Raw genomic sequence first — 22,644 nt, forward strand, 5'->3', positions numbered from 1 at the left:
AGGCTGAGCTTCAAAGATCAAGAACTTCCATGTAAGAGAGGATTTTTGCGCGCGCTGGTTTCCATCCCATATGACAGTGTCCAGGTCTGGTGTATGGAGAGATGATAGCCACTGCCTACCCGGGCGCCAGTAGCAGGAGACTGACTTGAAAAGGACCGGGGTTTACAGGAGTCCAGCGGGTCCTTTCCGCTCTCCTAGGAGCCAGTAAGTTCGCATCTTTCCTTTTCCCTGGGAGTAGGGGAGTGGATATAGTTCAGATTCTTCTATATTATTCCTTTATCTCCCTCTCTTGCCCCATGACCCCCACAGTGACTTTCATCCTCCCTTTCCAGCCCCCTCCCCGTGGCCTGCCGTCACCTTCATCTCCACATCCCCCCGGAGCTCTAGCTGGAAGCATCCTAGCTCATCCAGGGCGTCCTTGGTGGTGGAGGAGACATGGATCTTCAGGGCTGGGCGGGATGGGGGATGGTGGAAAAAAGAAGAAAAGAAAAGGGGGCAACAGAAGAATTGGTGGTGTCCGAGGAAGCTTTGCCCAACCACCACCCCTCAGCAGGCTCTCGGTCTTCCCAGTGCCCATGCACCAGAACCTAAATATGTCCAAGGATGGGGCAGTTGGGAACTGTGGTCTCGGACTGAGAGATTTGGAGGAACTCTGAAAAGAAGAAAATGGGGGGTGGGAGAGGGGGGGAGGCACAGATTGAGACCGAAGCTGAGATTGAAAGCTAATGTCTCACCTTGACCGTTAGACTCCATTCGGGAAGCAGTGTTCACCGTGTCTCCAAAAAGACAATAGCGGGGCATCTTCAGGCCAACGACCCCAGCACAGACGGGCCCTGAGAGAAGAAACAGGTTGGAAGGGGCTGGGAAGGGTGGACACTGGGGCCGGAGTGAGAGTTCACCTCACCTGTGTGGACCCCTATGCGTAGCCTCAGCTGGTCATGGGGTCGGTGGCGAATGCGGAAGGAAGAAACTGCTTCCAGTAGCGCCAGGGCCATACGAGCAATCTCCGGGGCGTGGCGTTGACCATTTCGGCCGGGGAGACCAGACACCACCATGTAGGCATCTCCAATCGTCTCTACCTGATTGAGAGGAGGATTAAAATGTCACTTGTCTCTGTCTCAGTTCCCAGGGAAGAGTGAAAGGAGACAAGCTGAACACCACTTGTCTCCTGACAGCATTTGGGAGGTCAGAACATTGACTAGAAAAACAAGTGTATGGTCCCGAGAATACAGGGGCAAGAGGGTGGGGGTGGGGGGAGGGGGGAGAGGGTTTTACAACATTGTGCCAACTCAATGATTTCAACAAAAGGCTTTTACAACGTAGCTGGTCCCTCACCCCAAGGGGGGAGTCAAGGGAATCTTTAAATCTTCCTTCTCCACCCCAGTACCTGTGAAATACTCAGTAAATGTTTGCTAAATTAATGGATACCCTGTTTGCAACAGGACATGGGCAAATAGGCTCTGCTGTCAGGAAACAGGAAGCAAGAAAATAGGACAGAGGCTGGAGGAGGTCAAGCAGGCCCAATGAAATGGGCCTCAGACAGTCTAAACCAGCGATTCTCAACCTTTCTGATGCCGCCACCCACAGGTTGAGAACCGCTAGCAGGGTCACCTAAGACCATCGGAAAACACAGATATTTACATTATGATTCATTAACAGTAGCAAAATTACAGTTATGAAGTAGCAACGAAAATAATTTTATGGTTCGGGGTCACCACAACATGAGGAACTGTATTAAAGGGTTGCGGCATGCCGAAACCGGTTTGGCTCAGCAGATGGAGCGTTGGTCTGCGGACTGAAGGGTCCCAGGTTCGATTCAGGTCAAGGGCATGTTCATTGGTTGCGGGCACATCCCGGGCAGGGGGTGTGCCAGAGGCAGCTGGTCGATGTTTCTCTCTCATAGACGTTTCTAGCTCTCTATCCCTCTTCTTTCCTCTCTGTGGAAAATCAATAAAATATATTTTAAAAAATAAATTAAAAAAAAATAAAGGGTCGCGGCACTAGAAAGGTTGAGAACCACTGGTAAACTGTCAAAAGTAAGAATGCAGGTGCTTGGTTTTGTCCATTGTACTGAAGCTGTTTAAGAGAATGTCCCTGTCGTTAGGAACTACACACTGAACTGTTTAGGATAAAGGAGAACTATATCTGAAACTTGCTCTTAAATGCTTCAAAAATAATTATATAGGTTTTTAAGATTAAAAAAATGGGGGAAAATATAAGAAATTGGTGAATCAGCCCTTGCTGGTTTGACTCAGTAGATATCAGTAGGTGTTGGCCTGCGGACTGAAGGGCCTGGGGTTCAATTCCGGTCAAGGGCACATGTCAGGTTTGCAAGCTTGATCTCCAGTAGGGGGCCTGTAGGAGGCAGCCAATCAATGATTCTCTCATCATTGATGTTTCTATCTCTCCCTCTCCTTTCCTCTCTGAAATCAATAAAATATATATTTTAAAAATTGGTGAATCTTATAAAGGATTATGGGAAGTCTTTATTACAATTATAACAGAGATGGTAGAGTAAATCCAAAGGGACAGGATATTTATTAGCAATACGCAATGTTAAGCACTTTCCACAAGAAATCTATTCCCATATTACAAGTAAGACATCTGAGGCCCGGGGAGCTTCTGTTACTTGCCCAAGGCCACATAATTAGCCACAAAGCCAATGTGCAAATCCAAATGATTTTTACTCCCAAGCTCAATAAAGCACATTGTGCCAACTCAATGACTTCAACAAAAGGCTTGTACAACATAGCTTGTCCCTCACCCCCATTAATCATTCTGCACCCACATCCTGTATGACTCTTCCATGTCTGGAGGGGATGGAGAGAAGAGAAAAGATGGATAAGCTGTATTCATACCCTCAGGAAAATGTAGCAGATAGGGGCTGAATCTTGTGATGGTTCTGATTAGAGAAGCCTAACGATTCACAAGAAATTAGACTGGAAGGTACCGTGAGAGTGCCAGAGCCTCATTTGTCTACCAAGGGCATTTTGGCACTAGAGTACTGGAGGCTCAGGAGGGAAAACGACCACGGAACAAGTAAAGTATATAGGGTTCAGGGAGACTGGGTTTTAAAGGGTCTAAGTAAAAGGGTAGCCTCAAGCTCTCACCTTGTAGACATCGAAGTTGTCGATTATGGCGTCAAAGCAGGTATACAGGTCGTTAAGAAGTGTCACCACCTAATGAATGGATGGGAAAGTTGAAGCCCGGAGACTTGTGCCTAACTTTCTAAGAATTCTTAACCCAAGAGCCATATGGGAACTCTGGAACAAACCAATCTTTCCTACTATCAAGGGCCCCTTATGCCCCAGTGAAGCTCCCCCATGTCGCTATCCCACCCCCTAATCTCACCCATGGCTCTTACCTGCATGGGGGTGCTCTCTGCTGACAAAGCTGTGAAGCCAACGATGTCGCTGAAGTAGATGGTGACACTGTCAAAGGCCTCGGCCTGTACAGTCTCTCCCCGTTTTAACTGCTCTGCCACTGAACTAGAAAGCAAGGGTGCCATTTGAGCCAGGCTCAGAAAGAGGATGAGACAGAGAGAAAGGAAAGGAGTGTATGGATGGATCGGAAATGAGCTCTAACATGAAAGCGGAGTCTGGTGGAGAAGAAGGAAGGTGGCTGGGAAGCCAGCACAGTCTGGCACGAGCAAGGTAAGCTGTCGAGGTGATGGGGGCGAGGAATGGGCTCTCTGGGGATGGTGGCTACATGTCTCAAGTTGGGGTTGTTCTACATACACTTGCTGGAGCAAAGGCCTGGCAGACCAATGTCCTAAGAAGAAGGCAGCACAGCTCATTTGGAGACAGGATGGAAACAGTCTCCAGCCAGAAAGACTGTGGCCAGATGTAACAAAGCAGTTGGGAGGTGAGTTCTCAGGAGACTGGTGAGGCAGCGTCCAACAGAGCAGAATATCAGAGGAAGAGTCAGGAAGGGGGACAGAAGTCTCACTGGGGTAGAATTTGGTAGAGCAGAGCCTCAGCCTTGCGTTTCTCCTCCAGATAGGCCTGGGTGCGTTCCTCCACCAGCTTCTCCAAGTTATTGGCGTACTGCTCCATGCGCAGCAGGAGGTTGTCCAGTATGCTGGTGCCACCCTCCCTGGGGGAGGAGGCCAGAATATGGTACCTGCTCCATGGTTCTCAAGACTCCCAATACTTTTCTACCCAACCCACCCTTTTGGACCCGACCAGCCCCACCTCATCCACTAAGCCTGATGAGGCTTCTATCCCTGGGGAGCTCCTGCCCGTCAGCGCCCTCTCACTTGTTAAAGCGGCGAATGAAGCACTTAATCTGTCCAAAGTCTGGCCTCTCAGCTGGATCCTGGGCCCAACATCGCTCCATCAGCAAAACTAGTTCCTCATTCAGTTGGGTCCGGTCAATGCTAGGCCGAAAATATGGCCGCTGACCATTTCTGACCTTCTGAACAATTTCTGAAGGAGATAAAGGGGTTGGATGAAGAACAGCGCTCCCCCCCCCCCCCCCACCCCCACACACACACACACACACACACACACACACACACACAAAGGAGAGGGGGAGGGAATTGGGGTAATAGACTGACTCTCACCTTTGGGGCTGAGGTCCAGGCTCTCCAAGTAGAATGGACCACTGCGAAGTGCTATCTCCTGTAATATGATCCCAAAGCTATAGACATCAGCCTTCTGCATGCCTGTGGTTGGCAAGGGGTTCCCACTGAGTAGCTCTGGGGCAGTCCACAGCTTCTCTGAAAAGAGGGAATAGGCTGGCCAAGTCCTCAAAACAGGTATTCCCAAGACCACTTGGGTTCATTCCCATAATGTTCCCCAATTACTGTCATTCTCCCTCTCCCACCTTCCCTAGGTGGAAATGACCAGGGTAGAGGAGCAATATAAAAGTGGGCTTGAGGGTCTCACTGGCATAGAGGGCATGGCTGTCATCAGGTTCAGCAGTTGATCGGAAGCTGGCCAGGCCATAGTCTGTGATTTTGAGCACGAAACGACTATCCACCACACAGTTGGAGGACTTGAGACTCCCATGGAATGCAATAATGCTGTTATGCAGAAAGGCCATGCCCTGCAGGATACAGATCAAGTCATGGGATTGGATTGTTTCTGGTTTAGGATACCCCCTCTCCATGAGACAGGCGTTAGTTAGCTGTCTAACGATCTTGGGACCATAAAAACAGTAAGCTAATTGTGGAAGGCTTCCTGTACACAGTTTCAACCCAAGGAAACAGACAGAATAGGAAAACCATCCCTTCTTTGTACCATATGCAGTCTGTTGATACTCAGGTACTAGGAATAAGAGAAATGCTTATGAGGAAGGACAAGGGGAGCTATCAGTTATGACCCTGGAAAGGGCAATCAGGCTTCTGAGTAGTGAAGGGAACAGGACTATGAGAGTGAACTTCAAGAATGATATGACACCCATGGTGGCCTCAAATGCATGGCCACTACTTAGGAAGACATGGCTGAGACCCAAGCAAGATTCAAGAGTATTTAGATGCATCAAGGAAAATTAATGAGTTATAAACCTTAATGCATACCCATGTGTAGGTAGGCAAGTAAGGATGGAGGAGGAAATTGATCTACCAGAGGGAATTCTGGGCCAGAGAAAAGTGTAGAAAACAGTAAATTAGAAAAACTTGGAAAAAAGGAAAAACCTGGAAAATGGACAAAAGTAAGATACAGCTGCCAAGCCAGTGAAGAAGCCTGAAACTTCTGGCCTCATGGGCTGATAAAATAACCTTATGAGAATTAAGCAGAAAAATCAAAGCTGGCCTGGCCAGTGTGGTTCAGTGGCTGAGCATTAACTCATGAACCAGGAGGTCATTGCTCAATTCCACATGCCCCAGTTGTGGGCTTCATCCCCAGTAGGGGGCATGAAGGAGGCAGCCAATCAATGATTCTCTCTCATTATTGATGTTTCTGTCTCTTTCTCCCTCTTCCTCTCTGAAATTAAATTTACATTTACATATATATATATATATATATATATATATATATATATATGATGTATTTATCAAAGCTGGCTTCAAGTGTGTTATGAATAATTCACTAGCCCAGTGGTCAGCAAACTCATTAGTCAACAGAGCCGAATATCAACAGTATAACAATTGAAATTTCTTTTGAGAGCCAAATTTTTTCAACTTAAACTTCTTCTAATGCCATTTCTTCAAAATAGACTTGCCCAGGCTGTGGTATTTTGTGGAAGAGCCACATTCAAGGGGCCAAAGAGCCGCAGTTTACCAACCACGGTACTAGGCTTGCTTATTGACTATGACACTTGTTTCTAAACACTTGTCCAACCCATGCAAGATTCAAATTTATACCATTGTAAGTCCATGGACTTCTGGACCATCTAAAAATAGCTGAAACGTAGTATATTAGAAGATTCCAAAGGTTTACTACAATTTTCTTTGGTTTCTCTTAATTTTACTAGTAAATGTTCTTTTTTATATTTCAGTTTTTCTGAACAAAAGAACAAATATGCCAAATATTGGTCAGAGAATAAATTATGAAAACAAAAACATGCAATAAATATTTCTAGAGACCCTATTCATCTTTTCCCTGCTGAGAGATTTTAATATGAGCTCTTGGAGGGTAAAAAAAAAAAAAAAAAAAAAAAGATGGAGAGAGATCTGAGATATCTAGGGAATAAAGACAAAAATTCTCTACAAAGTACAGAACTGTCTGGGGCAGATGAAACTCATTCCCCCAATTAAAAATCCCAGGCCCTTTGATAACCCATGATTACTCAACAACAGAAATAGGGGAAATGGAGAGAGGGCTAGAAGGAGAAATCGAAGACAAAAATAGAAAAATGGAGGCATTTTAAAATGGATGAACTCTTCAAGAGGCGCAGGGAAGACTCACCTTAACAAGGTCATTAATGAGTGAATAACGAAACATCCAGTCCAAGTTGATGCTGTCATTTTCCAGAATATCCTGGCAAGTGACATGAAATGGATTATGTGACTACCCTCATCCCACTAGCTATCAGCTGCACAGAGTCCATGTAACACTGAGCCTGTCTCCCCTACCTCTGTCACCTCCACCCCTCCCTCACCTGTAAGCTCCCACGGGTGCAGTACTCAGTGACGATGCAGATGTTGGGAGGGTCTATGCAAGCACCAATGAAGCGAGTGAGATGGTTGAACTGAACATCTCTCATCTAGAAAAAAAGTGGGAAAAGAGAATTGAGAGAGCTAAAAATTAAATACGGAAATCTACCGCTATATGGGAGGACCTTAATCTCAATTGTACTTATAATTTAAAGTCATTTCTAAATGAACCCACTGCCCTCCTAACCAGGATCACTATTCACAGTCCTCCCCCTTCTCTTCCCTGTCCCTGTTTGCCCTGTGCCCTCAAGCCATACACCGTTACTTACGTGTTTGAGTTCAAACAGAACCTGCCGGGTCAGCTCGATGCGCTTCTTATTCACGTGTTTGATGGCAACAACATTTCCCTGATGGTGGGAGTGAAGGGGGGAGAGGGGAAGTTAATATCAGAAGGCATTCCCGGGTGCGAGGAATACTGGAGACTCGGGGGGGCATCGAGGAGCTCAGCTGGACATTATGAGGGGGCAGAGGTTCATGGGAAGAGGTGACAGATGGGAATGAGACAGGGTGAAATGTTGGGGACCAGAACAAGCGGATAACTGTTCACCTTGAAGTGACCGGTGTTGGCAAAGATCTGGTATTTCCCATGGGCTGTCATAAGCGAGCCGTAACTGGATCCCCGCTGGGGCCAAGGGCAACATGGAGGCGGAAGGATGAAAGGAACATTAGATGGCGGTGGTAGGGCAGGGGCTATCATTACAGGCCAATGAGCTGGGAGAGGGCCAGGGACAGAAAGGACAGGAGCTCGGAGGAAAGCGGAGGTACAGCTGAGAGAGACAAGGGCTCACCAGTGACAGCGTGAGGCGGCTGCCTGCCCCTTTGTGGTATCGCTCTGAATTGCCAAACTGCAGCTCCTCCCAGCGAATGCGCCACAACATGCTAGCAAGCTCCTTCTCCAGCATCAGCTTTCTGTAAGGACTGCACACCTCAGTTGACTGGCAAGCCCGAGCCTACCACCCCATGAACCAACAGCGGGGCTGCAGGGGTCCCCTGCAGCTCCTCAGGCTGCTATTGTTACCCCCGAGACACGGGACTGACGTCGGACACACGCGCCGCGTGCTCATTTAGAAACACAGAGGCCAAAGGTAAAGGACTTTTTTTCCTGAACATGGCAGCATCCACAGAAAATTCACCTTGGCCCTTGTAAGACCCCCAGCTCAAAATCACTAGGTAGTATTCCCCCAAAATGGGAAAACAACACCGAGGTTAAAAGACAACTCAAGGAAAAGGCTAGAGCGGAGGACCAAGAGACAGCCTCCGAACTAAGAGGCCTGCCTCCGGCCCACGTTACAGGGGCTGCCTGGCCTCAGCCACAGTGCCGTGTGGCCATGGGGGGGCGGGGGGCAGGAGGTCAGAGGAAAAGCCCAGAACTCACCGGAAGATGAGAAAGCTGGAAACACCAAACACGATGAAGGTGATGCCCGTGCCCAGCGCCACGATTGCCAGAGTTGAAAGTGGAGCTAAAGGGGAGAGGGGGGCCCTGAGGAAGACTGCGCGGGGTGTGTGTGTGTGTGTGTGTGTGTGTGTGTGTGTGTGTGTGGAGGGTGATGCTCAGGGCGCAGGGCGTAGACAGATTCTTGAGGGGAAGAAAAACGAGGGGTGCAGAAGCAGAGGTAAAAGGAGAGCTGCGGTGGGGAGCAGTGAGGGCAGGGGGACGGGAAGAGAAGGGAGGAAGGAGCACTCCCGGTGCCTGCACACACCCACTTTTATCACAGGACGGGTCGTCCAAGTCAAAGGCACAGGGGGGGTTGTCCAAGGGCGGCACCCCTTTCACCCAGGGGATCGGCCGTCCTGTCCACCAGATCTGCTTCTCGGCTCCTGAGTAGTGGGCTGCAGGCTGTGAGGAGGGAGAGAGCTGGGCCCAGGGGCCTGCTCCCGCCTGCCGTTCCCGCCCGCCGTGTCCCCGCAGCCCCCGTTCTTTGGCTGCTCTCCCCCAACCTCCTGCCCACCAGAGGCAGTTCCGGCAGAGAACACGGTCCCTGCCTCTCGTCCCTCTGGTTCTGCCCCGCGGAACCCTTGAAGGCCGGACTCGCAGAGCCCACACCCTCCTCCTCGCCTCCTCCTCCATCACCTGGAAGTCCCCGGAATCCAGGTCTCCCATGGCCCACAGCACAAAGTCAGTCTCCCGGTCGTTGTTCTTGTCCATGACCACCAGTCCGGTGACACCTAAGATAGGAAGCCCAGCCCTGACTTTGAGAGCTACCTTTGACCCCTCCCCATCTCCGCAGTTCCTCCAGTTACCTCAGTCTGTCCCTGACCCTGCTTTTTTTTTTTAAATATATTTTATTGGTTTTTTTACAGAGAGGAAGGGAGAGGGATAGGGAGCTAGAAACATTGATGAGAGAGAAACACTGACCAGCTGCCTCCTGCACACACACACACACCCCAATCGAGGATGTGCCCGCAACCAATGCACATGCTCTTGACCGGAATCGAACCCGGGGCCCCTCATTCCGCAGGCCAATGCTCTATCCACTGAGCCAAACAAGTGTTGGCCTTTTTTTTGTTTTTTTAAGTCCTCACCAAAGGACATGTTTTTAGTAACTATTATTATTATTGTTGTCGTTGTTGTTGTTGTGAGAGGAAGGAGAAAAAGAAACATTGATGTGAGAGAGAAACATTGATTATTTGCCTTCCCTGGCCAGGGATTGAACCCAAAAACCTTTTGGTGCATGGTATGTCACTCCAACTACCGGAGCCACCCGGCCAGGGCCCCTAACCCCACTTTTAATAAGTGCCCACGTCTGCCATGTTCTCCGAACCCTATTAACTCTCCTCCCTGCCTGATATCTGCATTTTCTTCTACCCTGAGCCTGAGAGCAGCCCTCCGGCCTCCATCGGACCCTCTTCATTACCCTGGTATCTTCGCCCCCGGATTTTTTCCACAATTCGAAGTCCATCTTCCCGGGTGCCTCCTTCCTGTATCGTCTCCCTCAGGACTTCGGCGTACAGCAGGATCCCGTCGTAGAAGCAGCCGGCGATGAGGTTCATCTGGGGGTGGAAACCCCAGCGGTGCTCTCCGACATCCCGCCAGGCCCCAGCCCCCCACCCCCTTCCCATCACTGGGGTCTCCTTCTACCTCTTCCCTCTTCCGGTTTGCTTTCTTCCCTGCTCTCCTTCCTCAGGTTCACCCCTACCTCACTGGATGCCAGAGCAGAAGGAAAGCCCTGGCTGGAAGTGGACAGCCCCCACTGCTTAACGTTGAGTCAGGGAGGAGCGCTTCCCTCAAAGCCCGGCCTGATCCTCAGGAAAGAGAGGGACTCACCAGGGAGGGGGCCAGCTCCACACCAAAGTCTTCCCGGGCTCGTATCAGCAGACGGTTCTGGAACTCCTGATACTCGGGATTTGGGGGTTCTCGGTATGTGATGACCAACACCGTCTGTACCAACAGCACATGGGGAAAGTGAACAGGATGTCCAAGATGGGTTTCAGGGGAAGAGGGGAAGCGGGAGAGGAAACCTGGTGAAATGCACATGATATATAATATACATGGGTGAGTCTGAAGGCTGAGAGGACACTAAACTCCATGTTGTGTGCATGTGTGTATGTGCGGGGAGGTATGCGTAGCTTGTGTTTAATGTATCTGCGGAGAGGGTTGGCACACCTCCATGAAAGGTAGACAGGACGGTTCTGGGACAGTGGAGCCTGGTCTTCCATCCCTAGAACCCAGCCCCTCATCTTCCTGAAGCCCCTGTCACAGCCTAGGCCTCCTTACAGAGCTGCTCAGCACTCACAGCGTCTCTGTCCCCTTCTTTCTGGGTGCCTGCTCATGCTCAAGGGCACCCCGAGCAACAGTTCCTCTCTGGGGTGTTTATTACTGTTCCTGTGACCAGCAAAATGTTTACATTTCCGTTTGGGACATTTGAACACAGTGCCTCCACCCTGTGAAATCAAAGAGATTTCAGGTCCTATGACAACTGGGGGAAATACCTTGAGACAGTGATTCCATCTGTGAAAAGCCATGAGCCTATTCATTTAACGTGTGTGGAACACCTGCCACAGGCAGCATGGTCCTGCATCCTGGCATGATCCTACACGTCACTAAGCAATAGACATGTGTCACAGGGAAAACACACAGTCACACGCCCACACATATTTCCTAGATAAGTGAACGACACGTTTGGTCTCAGCCATGCGCACATCTCACCGGCCACAAGTCAGCGTGTGTCTGCCTCCCCCTGGGGTGTCTGCCTCACTCCCGCTGGCCTCCTGCACTTCCTCTCTCTTAGCTGAGGAGCACCCTGGCTTCCACCTCCAGCCCAGTCCTGCACAATCATTGAGACCGACCTCTGCCTTGGACGGGAAACTGGCTCTGCAACGTCAGGGAAAGACCTCATATCTGTATAGATTGTGAAATGTGACACTGTGAAACGACAGGTTTAAATCTAGTCATTTCTATCAGTTTTGTTTGTTCTTGCCACAGAAAGCACGTATGGAGATACCAGACATGTCACATACGATCTATTTTATATCGCTTTATCCCACGTCGGAAAGAATGAAGTCCGGATCTCATGTTCATTCATTGCGGACTGGAGTTTGCTCTGTGAGGTAATTATCCTTACGGGAGCGTTTGGATGCTTGATCACACACTACTAATGCTCTCCTGCTCTCGGGCGAAATGAAAAAGGAGGGAGGGGCTGAGGATGGGGTTGGAAGGGTTTGTTGAGTAACATCTGTTCCAAGAATAAAAGAAACAGGAGGGAGGGTATTGTGGACAGACAATGATAAAGTCAGTAGAAGGGCTGGAAAAGATCAGGTTTGACACAATTTATGTTCCCATATAAAGGCTAACGATAGGGTTTTCGTGTTTTTAAACAGTAAGCCCAGAGAGGTTTGTTTGTTTGCCAGACCAGAAGTTCTCAGACTTCTTGGTCTCATGACCCCTTTACACTGCTAAAAATTATCGAACTTTTGTTTGTTTGGACTCTAGCTATCGTATTTACAATATGAGAAATTAAAACTGCCAAACTTTTTAAACACAAGGCACACTTCCCTGAGCTGCCAGAGGATGACATCATCACACGTCACGTAGCCTCTGGAAAACTCCACTGGACAATCATGGAAGGAAGAGGATGACAGAGGCAAATAACATCTTAGCATAATTTTTAAAATAGTTTTGACCTCACCGTTCCCTAAAAGGATTTCAGGGGCCCCCAGGATCCCAAGACCATACTTTAAAAACTGCTATGCTAGACTGTTTTTGCTGTGGTTAGTAGCTAGTAAAAAATGGAAGGAAGGAAAGAAGGAAGGAAGGAAAGAAGGAAGGAAGGAAGGAAGGAAGGAAGGAAAGAAGGAAGGCTCTCTCTCTCTCTCTCTCTCTCTCTCTCTCTCTCACACACACACACACACACACACACACACACACACGACAAGCAAAGACTACCAAAAAAAAAAAAAAAAAAGGATTTAGCAGTTGGTGGAGTGCTCCCAGGGAGAGTGCAGGGGCAGCAGACGGCTGCCTCTGCCTGAGGGCCCCCCACACTGCGACCTGCTCCCCAGCGGCCACAGGATACCCTGTTCACTGTGACTTAAAAAGACAAAGAATGGTCCCCAGGAGGTTCACCTTCCACACAGCCCCTGGTTTAGTGCTCATTTCATTCTAGCTGCTTGTGACCCCTCCTAGGCTGTGGCCTCTGCCTGGGCTTCTGACCCTCAAATGCTCCTTCTGACCCTCTCTTAGTCCTCAAATGCTCAGGCAGGGTCTCTGGGTCCTCAGAGCCCGGTCAGTTGCTTATTTCGTTCCACTGCATCTGCTTATCTTCCCTGGCTGACCATCCCGGTTTGCAGCACCTGCCAGCTCTATTCCTGTCTAGACGAATTCCTAGCCCTCTCCCTGCTGACCCCAACACGCACCTTAATTCAGTTCAACCAATATGTACTCAGCACATGGAATACAATGATGAACATGACCCCCGCCCGCAAGCGGCTCCCCATGAGCATGAGACCCTCAGCACCTGAGGGTCTCTGAGCACCTGCACCACGGCCGCTGCGCCTCTCCCGCCACCTGCTTCAGATTGGCTTGGTTTGGGGCCCGAGTGGGCCAGGAATCTCTGGAGCAGGGCGCTCTGCTCTTTCACCCTTGGCTGGACCTGACCACCCACCTTCCCTCACCCTTGCCCTGCCTCGGTTTTGGAAAAGGATGAGAGTAGCTTTGCCAGAGGACCCCCTTTCATCCCCTCACCCCCACCCCATCCCAAGCCTTGGTTTTCCCATCAGCATATTCCCGACTGCCTGTTTCCCCTTCTGTTGCTGTATTGTAAGAAAACTCTCTCTCTCTGTCTTTCTGTCTGAATAATGCCTACAATGAATAGGAAAACGGGAATTCGTTTAAAGAACAGTTCGCTAACTATATCCCTCCTCCCCCTACCCTAAGTGCTGGGGCCCCTTGGCTGATAGACATTCTCATGCAAGAAACAGAGGTGCTCCTTCCACCCCAAAGGCTACGGCCTCCTCCCTCCAGGAGAGTCCTGGGGACCCCTCTTGACCAAACTAGCTAAAACACAACCCCCTTGTGACTTTTCTTCTTCATACAGGTCTATTGTCTTTTTAAAAAATTTACTAACACATCGCAACTTACATTTGTATTTGTTTGCTTAATGTCTGTCTATCCTACTAAGTGTAAGCTCCAAAAAGGCAGGGACTTACTTCATCTGTCCTGGTCTCCACTGTACACCAATACCTGCACAGTGACCGGGAAATAGCCAGGACTCGATAAACACTAAGAGAATAAGTCAGCCTTCAAATGAATCAAACACTGACTGAATAGTATATAAATTCCACAGTACACAGCGTTAAACACAAGAGTAAGAGACTCATTCTAACCGGGAGATTCAGGGATTGTTTCCGAAAAGGGAAAATAATCGATCTGAGCCTTGAAGAATCTGCAAGCATTATCCAGATGAACAAAGGTGAGAAGGCTGTTTTAGGCAAAAGTTATGACATAAAACCTGTCCTGCCACCGCCTATGTTTAGGTGTGACAGTCACAAACTCATACTAGGGCATCCAAGCAGATAATGTCATTCACAGTCAGATGCATGTTAGTCAGTCACAATCACATATATAAATCTTACTCTTGAAATCTTACTCATTAGAGAAGATGGCCATTTAAGTTCAACCCTCATAAATGTCTTCTTAGAGTCAAAGAATCTCCAAGCTAAAAGGACCTTAAGGTTATCCCATACACCATCCAAATCCTTTTTGGGAAAAGGAGGGATAAGGATAAATAATAAATACTTACATACATAAGTCAGTGAAATATTGGTGAGCAGATCAGGGAGTAATAATTCATGGGTAGGATCTTAAGAGGCAGAGATCTTGGGGGAAAGAAGAGTATCCCAGACAAAATAATCAAAGAGCACAAAGATGGAGGGCAGAGAGGTGCGGGGGTCATGGGCTGGAGTACTGGGCATGAATGGCAGTAGGAGGTAAGATTGAAAAAGTAGGTTGAGGACAAACTATAGAAGGTCTTAAACAAAATAACGAGGTAGGATTTAGTTCTGTAGTAAATAAGACATTGAGAGTTTTGATAAGAGGAGTGAAATGAACAGAATCATGTCAGTTCTCCCTACAAACTGTTTCTCAAATCCATTTCTTTCCATTCCTTTCATCACCCTATTTCAAATCATATCACCTCACTCCTTCCTAACCTTTTACAGGTGGCCTCACTGCCTCTAGCCTCCTCTTCTTCCAATCCACCCTGAATTATCCATTATATTTCTCTTTACACAAAAATCTCCAGGATCCACAGTCAAGTCCAAGTGCCTTAATCTTAGCTCAGAGCTCTCCTTACATACGTAAGTCAGTGAAACATGAGGTCCTGTACCTATGTCAGGTGAACCCTTCTTTCCTGTCAGGCCAGTAGCTTCTTCTCCTTCTTTTTTATTGTCTAAAGTTTTACATCTGCCTCCTTTTCCCCCAATTGACCCCCCAGTCACTCCCACTCCAGGCAAGCCCCCACCGCCCCAGTGTCTGTGTCCATTGGTTAGTATGTAATATGAGTGCATACAAGTCCTTTGGTTGATCTCTAGCCCTCCCCCTCCCCAGGTCAGAATCTTCTTGACCCCCTAAACATGCCCATTCCAATCTTTTTCTCTTTGCTCAGGCTGCCTGAGCAAGAGGAATATGATATCTCTCTTTAAAGTCACAACAGTCTCACTTCCTTTATAAAAGCCATCCCGAACCCCAGCCACAGTGACTCTCCCTCCTCTGAATCACTAACATTCTCAGTGCTGTTCCGGGACACACAATCCCAACTTTTCTAGCACGTGTACCTAATTGTACCACATCACGCCGTGCCCCTCCAAACAGGGTGGAAGCCCTCCTGCCAACTGGGGCCAGATCTCTTCCTGACCTTTTCTCCCCCGCACGACAGTCTGCTACTGGCACTTAGGAAAGTCAGTGTTCTGGGATCTTGGGAGGCGGCCTTGGCAGACACGCTGAAAAGAAGTCACCCAGGTGAGGGAGTGATACAGAATGATACTGGGCTAGAAAAGCCTCTGTTCCTTTCACTCCTGCAGCTCTGGGCTCCTGCGGGGTCTTGTGAGAGGCAGAGAATCTCCAAAGAAGCTCCACTGCCCCCACCTCCTTCACGTTCGGCTTAAGCGATACCTGGAAGGCCTCTCGGAGGGCCTGGGCCTGTTCCCACGTGCGATTGTCCTGCCAAGGCCGGCCGGCACGGAGGCTCTCCCCAAAGACATCCAGGTAGAAGAAGACATAGTCCCCGTTGGTCAGGTTCTCCCTCTGGGCCTGGAGCAGGATCTCATGCAGCATCTCCAGAGGGCCACAGATGTACACAACTGGGAGCGGGGATACAACGGGGGCGGGGGGGCACCCTGAGGACGCATCCGGGTCCAGACAGCCCCCTCTCTGGAACCATCTTCACTGCCATCATTAGTAAGGAAGAGAGTGCCCTAAGCTATCAACCACCCAACAGATGCTCCCCACCCTCCCCCCTTGGAGTCTGTGTCCTAAGTACCCCGGGGCTGTGTGGACCATCTGGCAGAGGTCAGAGCCCGATCCAGCCCCCAGGAAAGGGAGCTATCAGCCTGAAGCCCCTCCTCTTCCCAGACCCCTGCCAGCCCTCCTCTCTCCCCCACCGCCCTGCCTGTCCCAGGCCTCAGAGGCACTGGCTGCTCAGCATTTCTCAGTCTGAGCTTTACATGTCTTTCCACACCCCATCTCTGTGGAACCCAAAGCCCACTGGTCAAGTCACCGATGTTTCAGTGACTTACCATAGACCCACCCTCTGAGGGGTCCTGGTATCCCCCGTCTCTGCTCGCAGAGAGCCATGCATTCTGAGGTGACCATCAACTCACTCACTGCTCTAGGGCACTCGCACGGCTCCCCACATTCAGTTTCTTCTCACTCCTGCATGGTCCCCTGACACAAGCGTCACCCCTCACGCTGCCTTCTTCCTTGTTGACATCTGCCTGTGATGTCAGCAAGCTCCCCTAAGGTAGCTTGCTGACCCTAACCCTAACCCTAACCCGAGCCCTCACACAGGTGCTCTCGACCCCAACCCCCCCAAGCAGCTAGCTCCTCGCGGCCTGTCTCCATCTGCGCCTGCCCATGAACACCGGGGACCCCTCCTCCTCCTCCCCTGACCCTCAGGCAGCCCGGGCCGCGGGGGCCACACTCACTGCGCCCGTTGGCCCGGATGAAGTGGGTGGCCTGCTCCGGGCCCCCGGGCTCGCGGGCGTACACGTGGTGCTGGACGCTGAGGTTGCTGCCCTGCAGGGCCTCGAAGACGCCCTCCACGGTGAAGTAGTGCGGCCGGTCGTCCATGCGCGCGTCCAGGTAGAGCAGGGCGGCGCGCGCGGTCCAGTTGAAGTGGCCGTGCAGCGCCACCACGAACTCGCCCAGCTTGGGCGCCGAGGGCCCGGTGCGCACCAGCGTGCGGTAGTGCTCGCTCTTGGCCGTGAAGCCCGAGGCCACGGCGCCCGCCGTCAGCAGCGGCAGGCGCCAGTGCGAGGCGAAGCGCGCCACCGAGGCGGCCGGGTACACGCACCCGGGGCCCAGCAGCAGGTCGGGGTCGTGGTACAGCTTGAGGTCCACGGCGCGCAGCGGCGCCAGGTACTCGGAGCACGCGCCGTCCAGCTCGGAGCTCACGAAGCGCAGGTCCACGGGCAGCGCCCGGCCCAGCGCCTCCACGGCCAGGGCCACGGCGGGGCCCACGCGCGGCCAGGCCCAGGCGTAGCTCAGGTTGTGCTCGGGCAGCACCACCGCCAGCGTCAGGTTCCGGGCCAGGGGAGGAGGGCGCACCCCACCTGCCAGGGCTGCCACCGCCGCCAGCAGGAGTGATGGCAGGGCCATGGGGAGCGAGCAGCAGCCCCGCTGCCCCCAGCACCCCCGGCCCCCGGGGCCCCCCTGGCCTCCCCTGCAGGCCCGAGCACCGCCCAGCCTGGAACCCGGGGCCGAGGCCAGGCCGGGAGCCAGGGGAGGGCCAGCTAGCCGGGCAGGGGGCACCGTGGCCGGGGGGCGCGGAGGGATGGGGGGCCCAGGGGCTGGGTGAGGGCAGAGGGCGAGGAGCAGCGGGGTGGCTGGAGGAGGGAGGGGCCCAGGGGGCTGCGACCGGGATGGGGCAGGGAGGTGGAGGAGGTTTCTGAGTCCGAAGTTAGGAAGGAGGAGGGGACCCGAGGCTGCGGCGGGGTAGGGGCCGGGAGGGGGCCGGCTGGTCCCAAGAGAAGGCCCGGGGGGGCCTCGCCGCTGGAGGGGCGAGGAGGGCAGAGAGCGGCGCGGAGGGGGACCCCGGGGGGAGGTGGGAGGGGGCCCGCCCCGCCAAGGACGCGGACCATGGGCAAGCAAGGCCCGGCCGGAGGGCGGAGGGAGGCGGGAGACTCGCCCAGGGAAGAAGGCAGGCTTCTCCCGAAGCGGCTCCAGCGCGGACTGACTTAACGGGCCCGGGGCGCTGGTCCCATCCGGAGCCGCGGCGGCCCCGCCCGTGTCCCGGCTCCGCTGGCTCCGCTCCGCTGCTCCGGGCCCAGCCGGGCTGCAGGCGCGGCCGGGCTCCCTCCGCCCCCGCCTGGGCCCCGCCGCCGTGTCCAGGTCAGGTCGCCGCGGCCCGGCCCGTCTCCGCTCCCTGCGCCCGGCGGCGGCGGCGGCCCAGTGTGACTCCCCGGGCAGGCCGCCCGCCCCCGCCCCCGCCCCCGCCCCCGCCCGCAGCCCCTCCTCCTGCCCTCCCGGCCCCACCCTCCCGGGCCTGCCGGCTCCCACTCCACCCCCCAGCCTAGGTCCTCCCAGGTCTCACACCCACCGGGACAGCCGGGGGGCTCGCACAGGTCCCCGGGTGTCCCTGCACGCTAAGGGCCTACCCCTGTCCCACCCTCTCCCATCAGCCCGGGCCTCTCTCCCCACCCCTCAGGCTCCTTCTCTGGGTAGAGGGTCCTCTCTCTTTACTCAGCTGAGCCCCTCACACACTCCAGCCTCCAGGAAGCAGTCAGGAACCCCCACATAGTTGGGATCTAGTCCTCCACCTAGGAAACCATACCACCCTCCCCATTCCAGGAACCGCTCCCTGCCAGGAAGACAGGCCCGCTTGCTAGAAGGCGGGCCCCTCCAGGGCCCAGAGGCGCCCAGGATCGATTTTCCCAGAGCCCTTCCAACGCCCATGAGGCTCCTTCTGCCTTAGGACTCAACACTCCAGCCTCCCTCTTCCGACCCCACCCTCTGGGGCCTTCCCGTGTCCTCAGAGGCCCACCATGGCCCAGGGGCTGCCACTAGACCATCTGCTGCTGCAGGGCAGGAGCCCAGAACAGACTCTTGTCTCCTTTGTCTGCTCACACAGCACAGGCCCAAACCCATAAGAGCTCAGGCACTGCCGAAACCGGTTTGGCTCAGTGGATAGAGCGTCGGCCTGCGGACTCAAGGGTCCCAGGTTCGATTCCCGGTCAAGGGCATGTACCTTGATTGCGGGCACATCCCTGGTAGGGGGTGTGCAGGAGGCAGCTGATCGATTCTGACTTTCTATCCCTCTCTCTTCCTCTCTGTAAAAAATCAATTAAAAATTATATATCTATATCTATATCTATATCTATACTGTATATATATCTGAGCTCAGGCACTGACTCAGCAGAAGACTCCCCCAACAACAGAAGGCCACTCTCTCCCCCTTGGGCTCCACCCGACTCCCAAGCTTCCAACCTAGAAGGCTGGCCCCAGGTGCCCCCTATGTGGGGTGCTGCTCTGACCCTGAGGAACAGCCTGTGTGGGATGATGCCATGACTGCCGGGAGGGACGGCTGTGGGACCTGGGGAGCTAGCTGTTCTCAGTTGTCATAAAGAACACGCACATCAACCCACTCTCCTCCCCCAGCCAAGAGCCACAGTTTCTCTCCCGTTTCAAGCCACTTCAGAAATCCCGGTGCCAAGAAGCTGAGAGAGCTTCTGGGTAGTAGAAGGGAGGGTGAGAGGGAGTGCAGGGAGAGAGGAAGGGGGGTAGTTTCTCTGAGATGAAGGCGACATCTAGTGGTTCCGGGGGGAAATTTAGTGCTGTTTTATTCTTAGGGCCAGTATTTCTTCGTGGAACGCTGGCTGCCTTGCACAGGGGCAAATGGAAGATAGCTGGATGGTACAGTTCTTACCTTTGAGGAGCATATCATTGGATCCATGAGGTCCCAACACCAAAGGCAAGTCCCCCAACAAATGTCTCCTGCTCCAAGCCCAGCAGAGATGGAAGATAGCTCCTTTTTTTTTTTTTTTTTTTTTTTTATCCAGGAGGGATGGTAACTGGAGTCCCAGCTTCCAACACTGGTCGTGAAAAGGAATTTCGTTTTATCTGAGCAAGGAAAAGAAGAGTATAATCGTCAAAAGGGTGACAGGAAAAAGAGATGGCTCTAACTTTAGACCAAGCGATACATCTCAAGCAACTACATGCAGCTTCAGGAGGGAAGCAAGTCCCAAGGGACACAATCTCTGGCAGAATCACAGAATGCCAGGGCCAGAAGTAATCCTGTAAATATGTTGTTCAATCCTCTCCTTTAAAGGTGTTTGAAACTAAGTCCCAGAGGGGAAGTCGCATAGCTTCCTCCCCCAACCTGATGGCTTTTGATGGCAGAGCGGAGACTACAATCAGGTTTGCTGGTCTCTAAAGCGGAGCTCAGTACAGATATTCTGCTGACTCATGGAACTCACTATACGAGGGCAATGGCCACCAAAGACCCAGACAAGTCTCTCTGGAACACCAATGTGGCCCAGACTCTAAGTTCAAGTGTGCGATATGTCTCTTCAAACATCTTTCCCCCTCCTTCTTCCTTCCACTGGCCACGAATACTAGAAAGTGGGGAAGGGCAGGTACTTTTCCATTGATTTTTAAGGAAAGAAGAAGAGAGGGGGAAAGACAGAGAGAAACATCGATGTGAGAGAAACACATTGATCGGTTGCCTCCTGCACGAGCCCCGACCAGGACTCGGGCTGGGGAGGAGCCTGCAACCAATGTGCGTGCCCTTGACCAGAATCAAAACCGGGACCCTTCGGTCCGTCCACTAGGCTAGACTGGTTAGGGCAGCAGTGAAAGGTTTTTGGTTTGTTTTTCATTTGGAGGACGAAGGGTTGAAAATGTAAGATAAATGAAAACTTTGGTTACCTATATATTCCCATGCCTGGGAAATCTAAAGATCCTGCTGGCCTGCCAAAACCAGTTTGGCTCAGTGGATAGAGCGTCGGCCTGCGGACTCAAGGGTCCCAGGTTCGATTCCGGCCAAGGGCACATCCCCAGTAGTGGGTGTGCAGGAGGCAGCTGGTCAACATCTCTAATTCTCTATCCCTCTCCCTTTCTCTCTGTAAAAAAATCAATAAAATATATATGTTTTAATATATTTTATTGATTTTTCACAGAAAGGAAGAGAGAGGGATAGAGAGTTAGAAACATCGATGAGAGAGAATCATCGATCAGCTGCCTCCTGCACACCCCCTACTGGGGACTTGCTGAAACCAAGATATATGCCCTTGACCGGAATCGAACCTGGGACCTTTCAGTCTGCAGGCGGATGCTCTATCCACTGAGTTAAACCGGTTTCGGCAATAAAATATATTAAAAAAAAAAAAAAAAAAAAAAAAAAGATCCTGCTGGCTTGAGCAGCACCCAGATAGGATCCAACTTCCTCTCTGTAAGGCTGATAATGCCTCCTTCGCAGACACTGTCTATAATTCCTTCTGGGACAGGGCCAGCCCAAACACCTCATTTCTGGTCCAGGACAAAGCTATGGAGCATCGGGTCAGCTCGCTGCTAGAAGCTGCTGTGGTTTCCAAGCAGCCCTGTCCCTCGGTGGAAAGAGATCCTGATCTCAGTCACACTCAGGCCAAAGGAGCCTCAAGACCCTCGCTGCGCCCTAGAACCACCATGGGACTTAGGCTCATGCTGATCTCATGACAAGCTGTGATGCTGCCACCTGCCTCCCAGTTCGGCACTCAGCAGTTTTATAACGTACCTGACTCGGCAGCGAACGCTGGACCCTCGGGTTTGCTCTACACCAGACTGTGCCTCCGGGCCTGTGAGAGTCCAGAGAAATAAAACACCTTCCAGTTTTCTGCCCGGCTAACCTGACTTGCAGAACAAGGTTTTGATTATTTGCCATTCTCTCCTGCACTACAGACAGGGCCAAAAGAACCTGCCAACAGAGGCAGGAGAACAGCCAGAAGAAATGAGATAAAATGAGGCAGAAAAGATACATTTCAGATGCAGCATTTCAATAAGGGAGAGGAGGAAGCAATGTAAAAAGAGAAACAGTGAAATGTGTTGAAGACAGAGAAGGACTTTACTAAAATTCTGCATGATTTCTTTTAACCCCAGCAAAGGAGAGAGAGAATCCTGAAAACAGGTCAAACCCCCAATATTGCTCATACGGTCACAACCCTCCACCTCTCTAATCCCCTCTCTAAATAGCAGCGCACAGTCTGGTTTTAGACCTTAGGTGATTTTTTTTTTGTTTTTTTTGTTTGTTTGTTTGTTTTTGTTTTTTATGTTTTTATTGATTTCAGAGGAAGGGAGAAGGAGACAGAGATAGAAACATCAATGATGAGCCCTAACCGGTTTGGATAGAGTGTCGGCCTTTGGACTGAAAGGTCCGGGGTTTGATTCCGGTCAAGGGCATGTACCTTGGTTGCAGGCACATACCCAGGAGGGAGTGCGCAGGAGGCAGCTGATCTCTCATCTCTCTATCCCTCTCCCTTCCTCTCTGTAAAAAATCAATAAAAAAGAAAAGAAAAAAGAAACATCGATGAAGAGAATCATCGATCAGCTCCCTCCTGCACGCCCCACACTGGGGATGGAGCCCACAACCTGGGCATATGTATGCCCTGACCAGGAATCGAACTGTGACCTCCTGGTTCATAGGTCAGTGCCAAAGCACTGAGCCACACCAGCTGGGCTTAGGTCCAGTTCACCTTCCATATCCTTAAAGAGCTGCTGTATTGTTTAAAAGGTCACGGGATTTTACTTCACACTCATACATTGCTTTCTTTTAGTTAAAATGTTTTTAAATTTAAAATGTTTTCAAATCAGATCTCAGCTTCTAACTTACCTGTCTAGATATGTATTCTAAAAGTTGAAC

At 51.6% G+C, this 22,644-nt stretch overlaps 1 protein-coding gene across 5 annotated transcripts; it reads right to left on the reverse strand.

Annotated features, from left to right (window-relative positions):
* Positions 1 to 48: 48 nt before the first annotated feature.
* NPR2 (natriuretic peptide receptor 2) lies at positions 49 to 21,656 on the reverse strand. Of its 5 annotated transcripts, XM_045580016.1 has the most exons (24): positions 21,523 to 21,656; positions 19,678 to 19,871; positions 16,739 to 17,383; positions 15,708 to 15,895; positions 10,365 to 10,478; positions 9,955 to 10,090; positions 9,171 to 9,265; positions 8,804 to 8,936; positions 8,475 to 8,559; positions 7,888 to 8,017; positions 7,647 to 7,721; positions 7,369 to 7,446; positions 7,045 to 7,149; positions 6,852 to 6,923; positions 4,890 to 5,049; positions 4,565 to 4,720; positions 4,259 to 4,427; positions 3,949 to 4,095; positions 3,365 to 3,488; positions 3,111 to 3,179; positions 905 to 1,079; positions 735 to 833; positions 358 to 449; positions 49 to 228 (listed from the first exon to the last, which is right to left on the reverse strand). In XM_045580016.1, the coding sequence occupies exons 2-24, from the start codon at positions 19,688 to 19,690 to the stop codon at positions 163 to 165; spliced, it is 3,126 nt and encodes a 1,041-aa protein (XP_045435972.1). In that variant the 5' UTR covers positions 19,691 to 19,871; positions 21,523 to 21,656; the 3' UTR covers positions 49 to 162. The 5 variants fall into 5 exon arrangements, with proteins under 5 accessions (XP_045435972.1, XP_036289249.1, XP_036289248.1 ...); XM_036433356.2 differs by lacking the exons at positions 19,678 to 19,871; positions 21,523 to 21,656 and having other exon boundaries at positions 7,888 to 8,008; positions 16,739 to 18,245; XM_036433355.2 differs by lacking the exons at positions 19,678 to 19,871; positions 21,523 to 21,656 and having other exon boundaries at positions 16,739 to 18,245.
* Between the last annotated feature and the right edge of the window lie 988 nt (positions 21,657 to 22,644).

This window comes from Pipistrellus kuhlii, unplaced genomic scaffold (genome assembly GCF_014108245.1).
Source record: "Pipistrellus kuhlii isolate mPipKuh1 unplaced genomic scaffold, mPipKuh1.p scaffold_m20_p_12, whole genome shotgun sequence".
NCBI lineage: Eukaryota > Metazoa > Chordata > Mammalia > Chiroptera > Vespertilionidae > Pipistrellus > Pipistrellus kuhlii.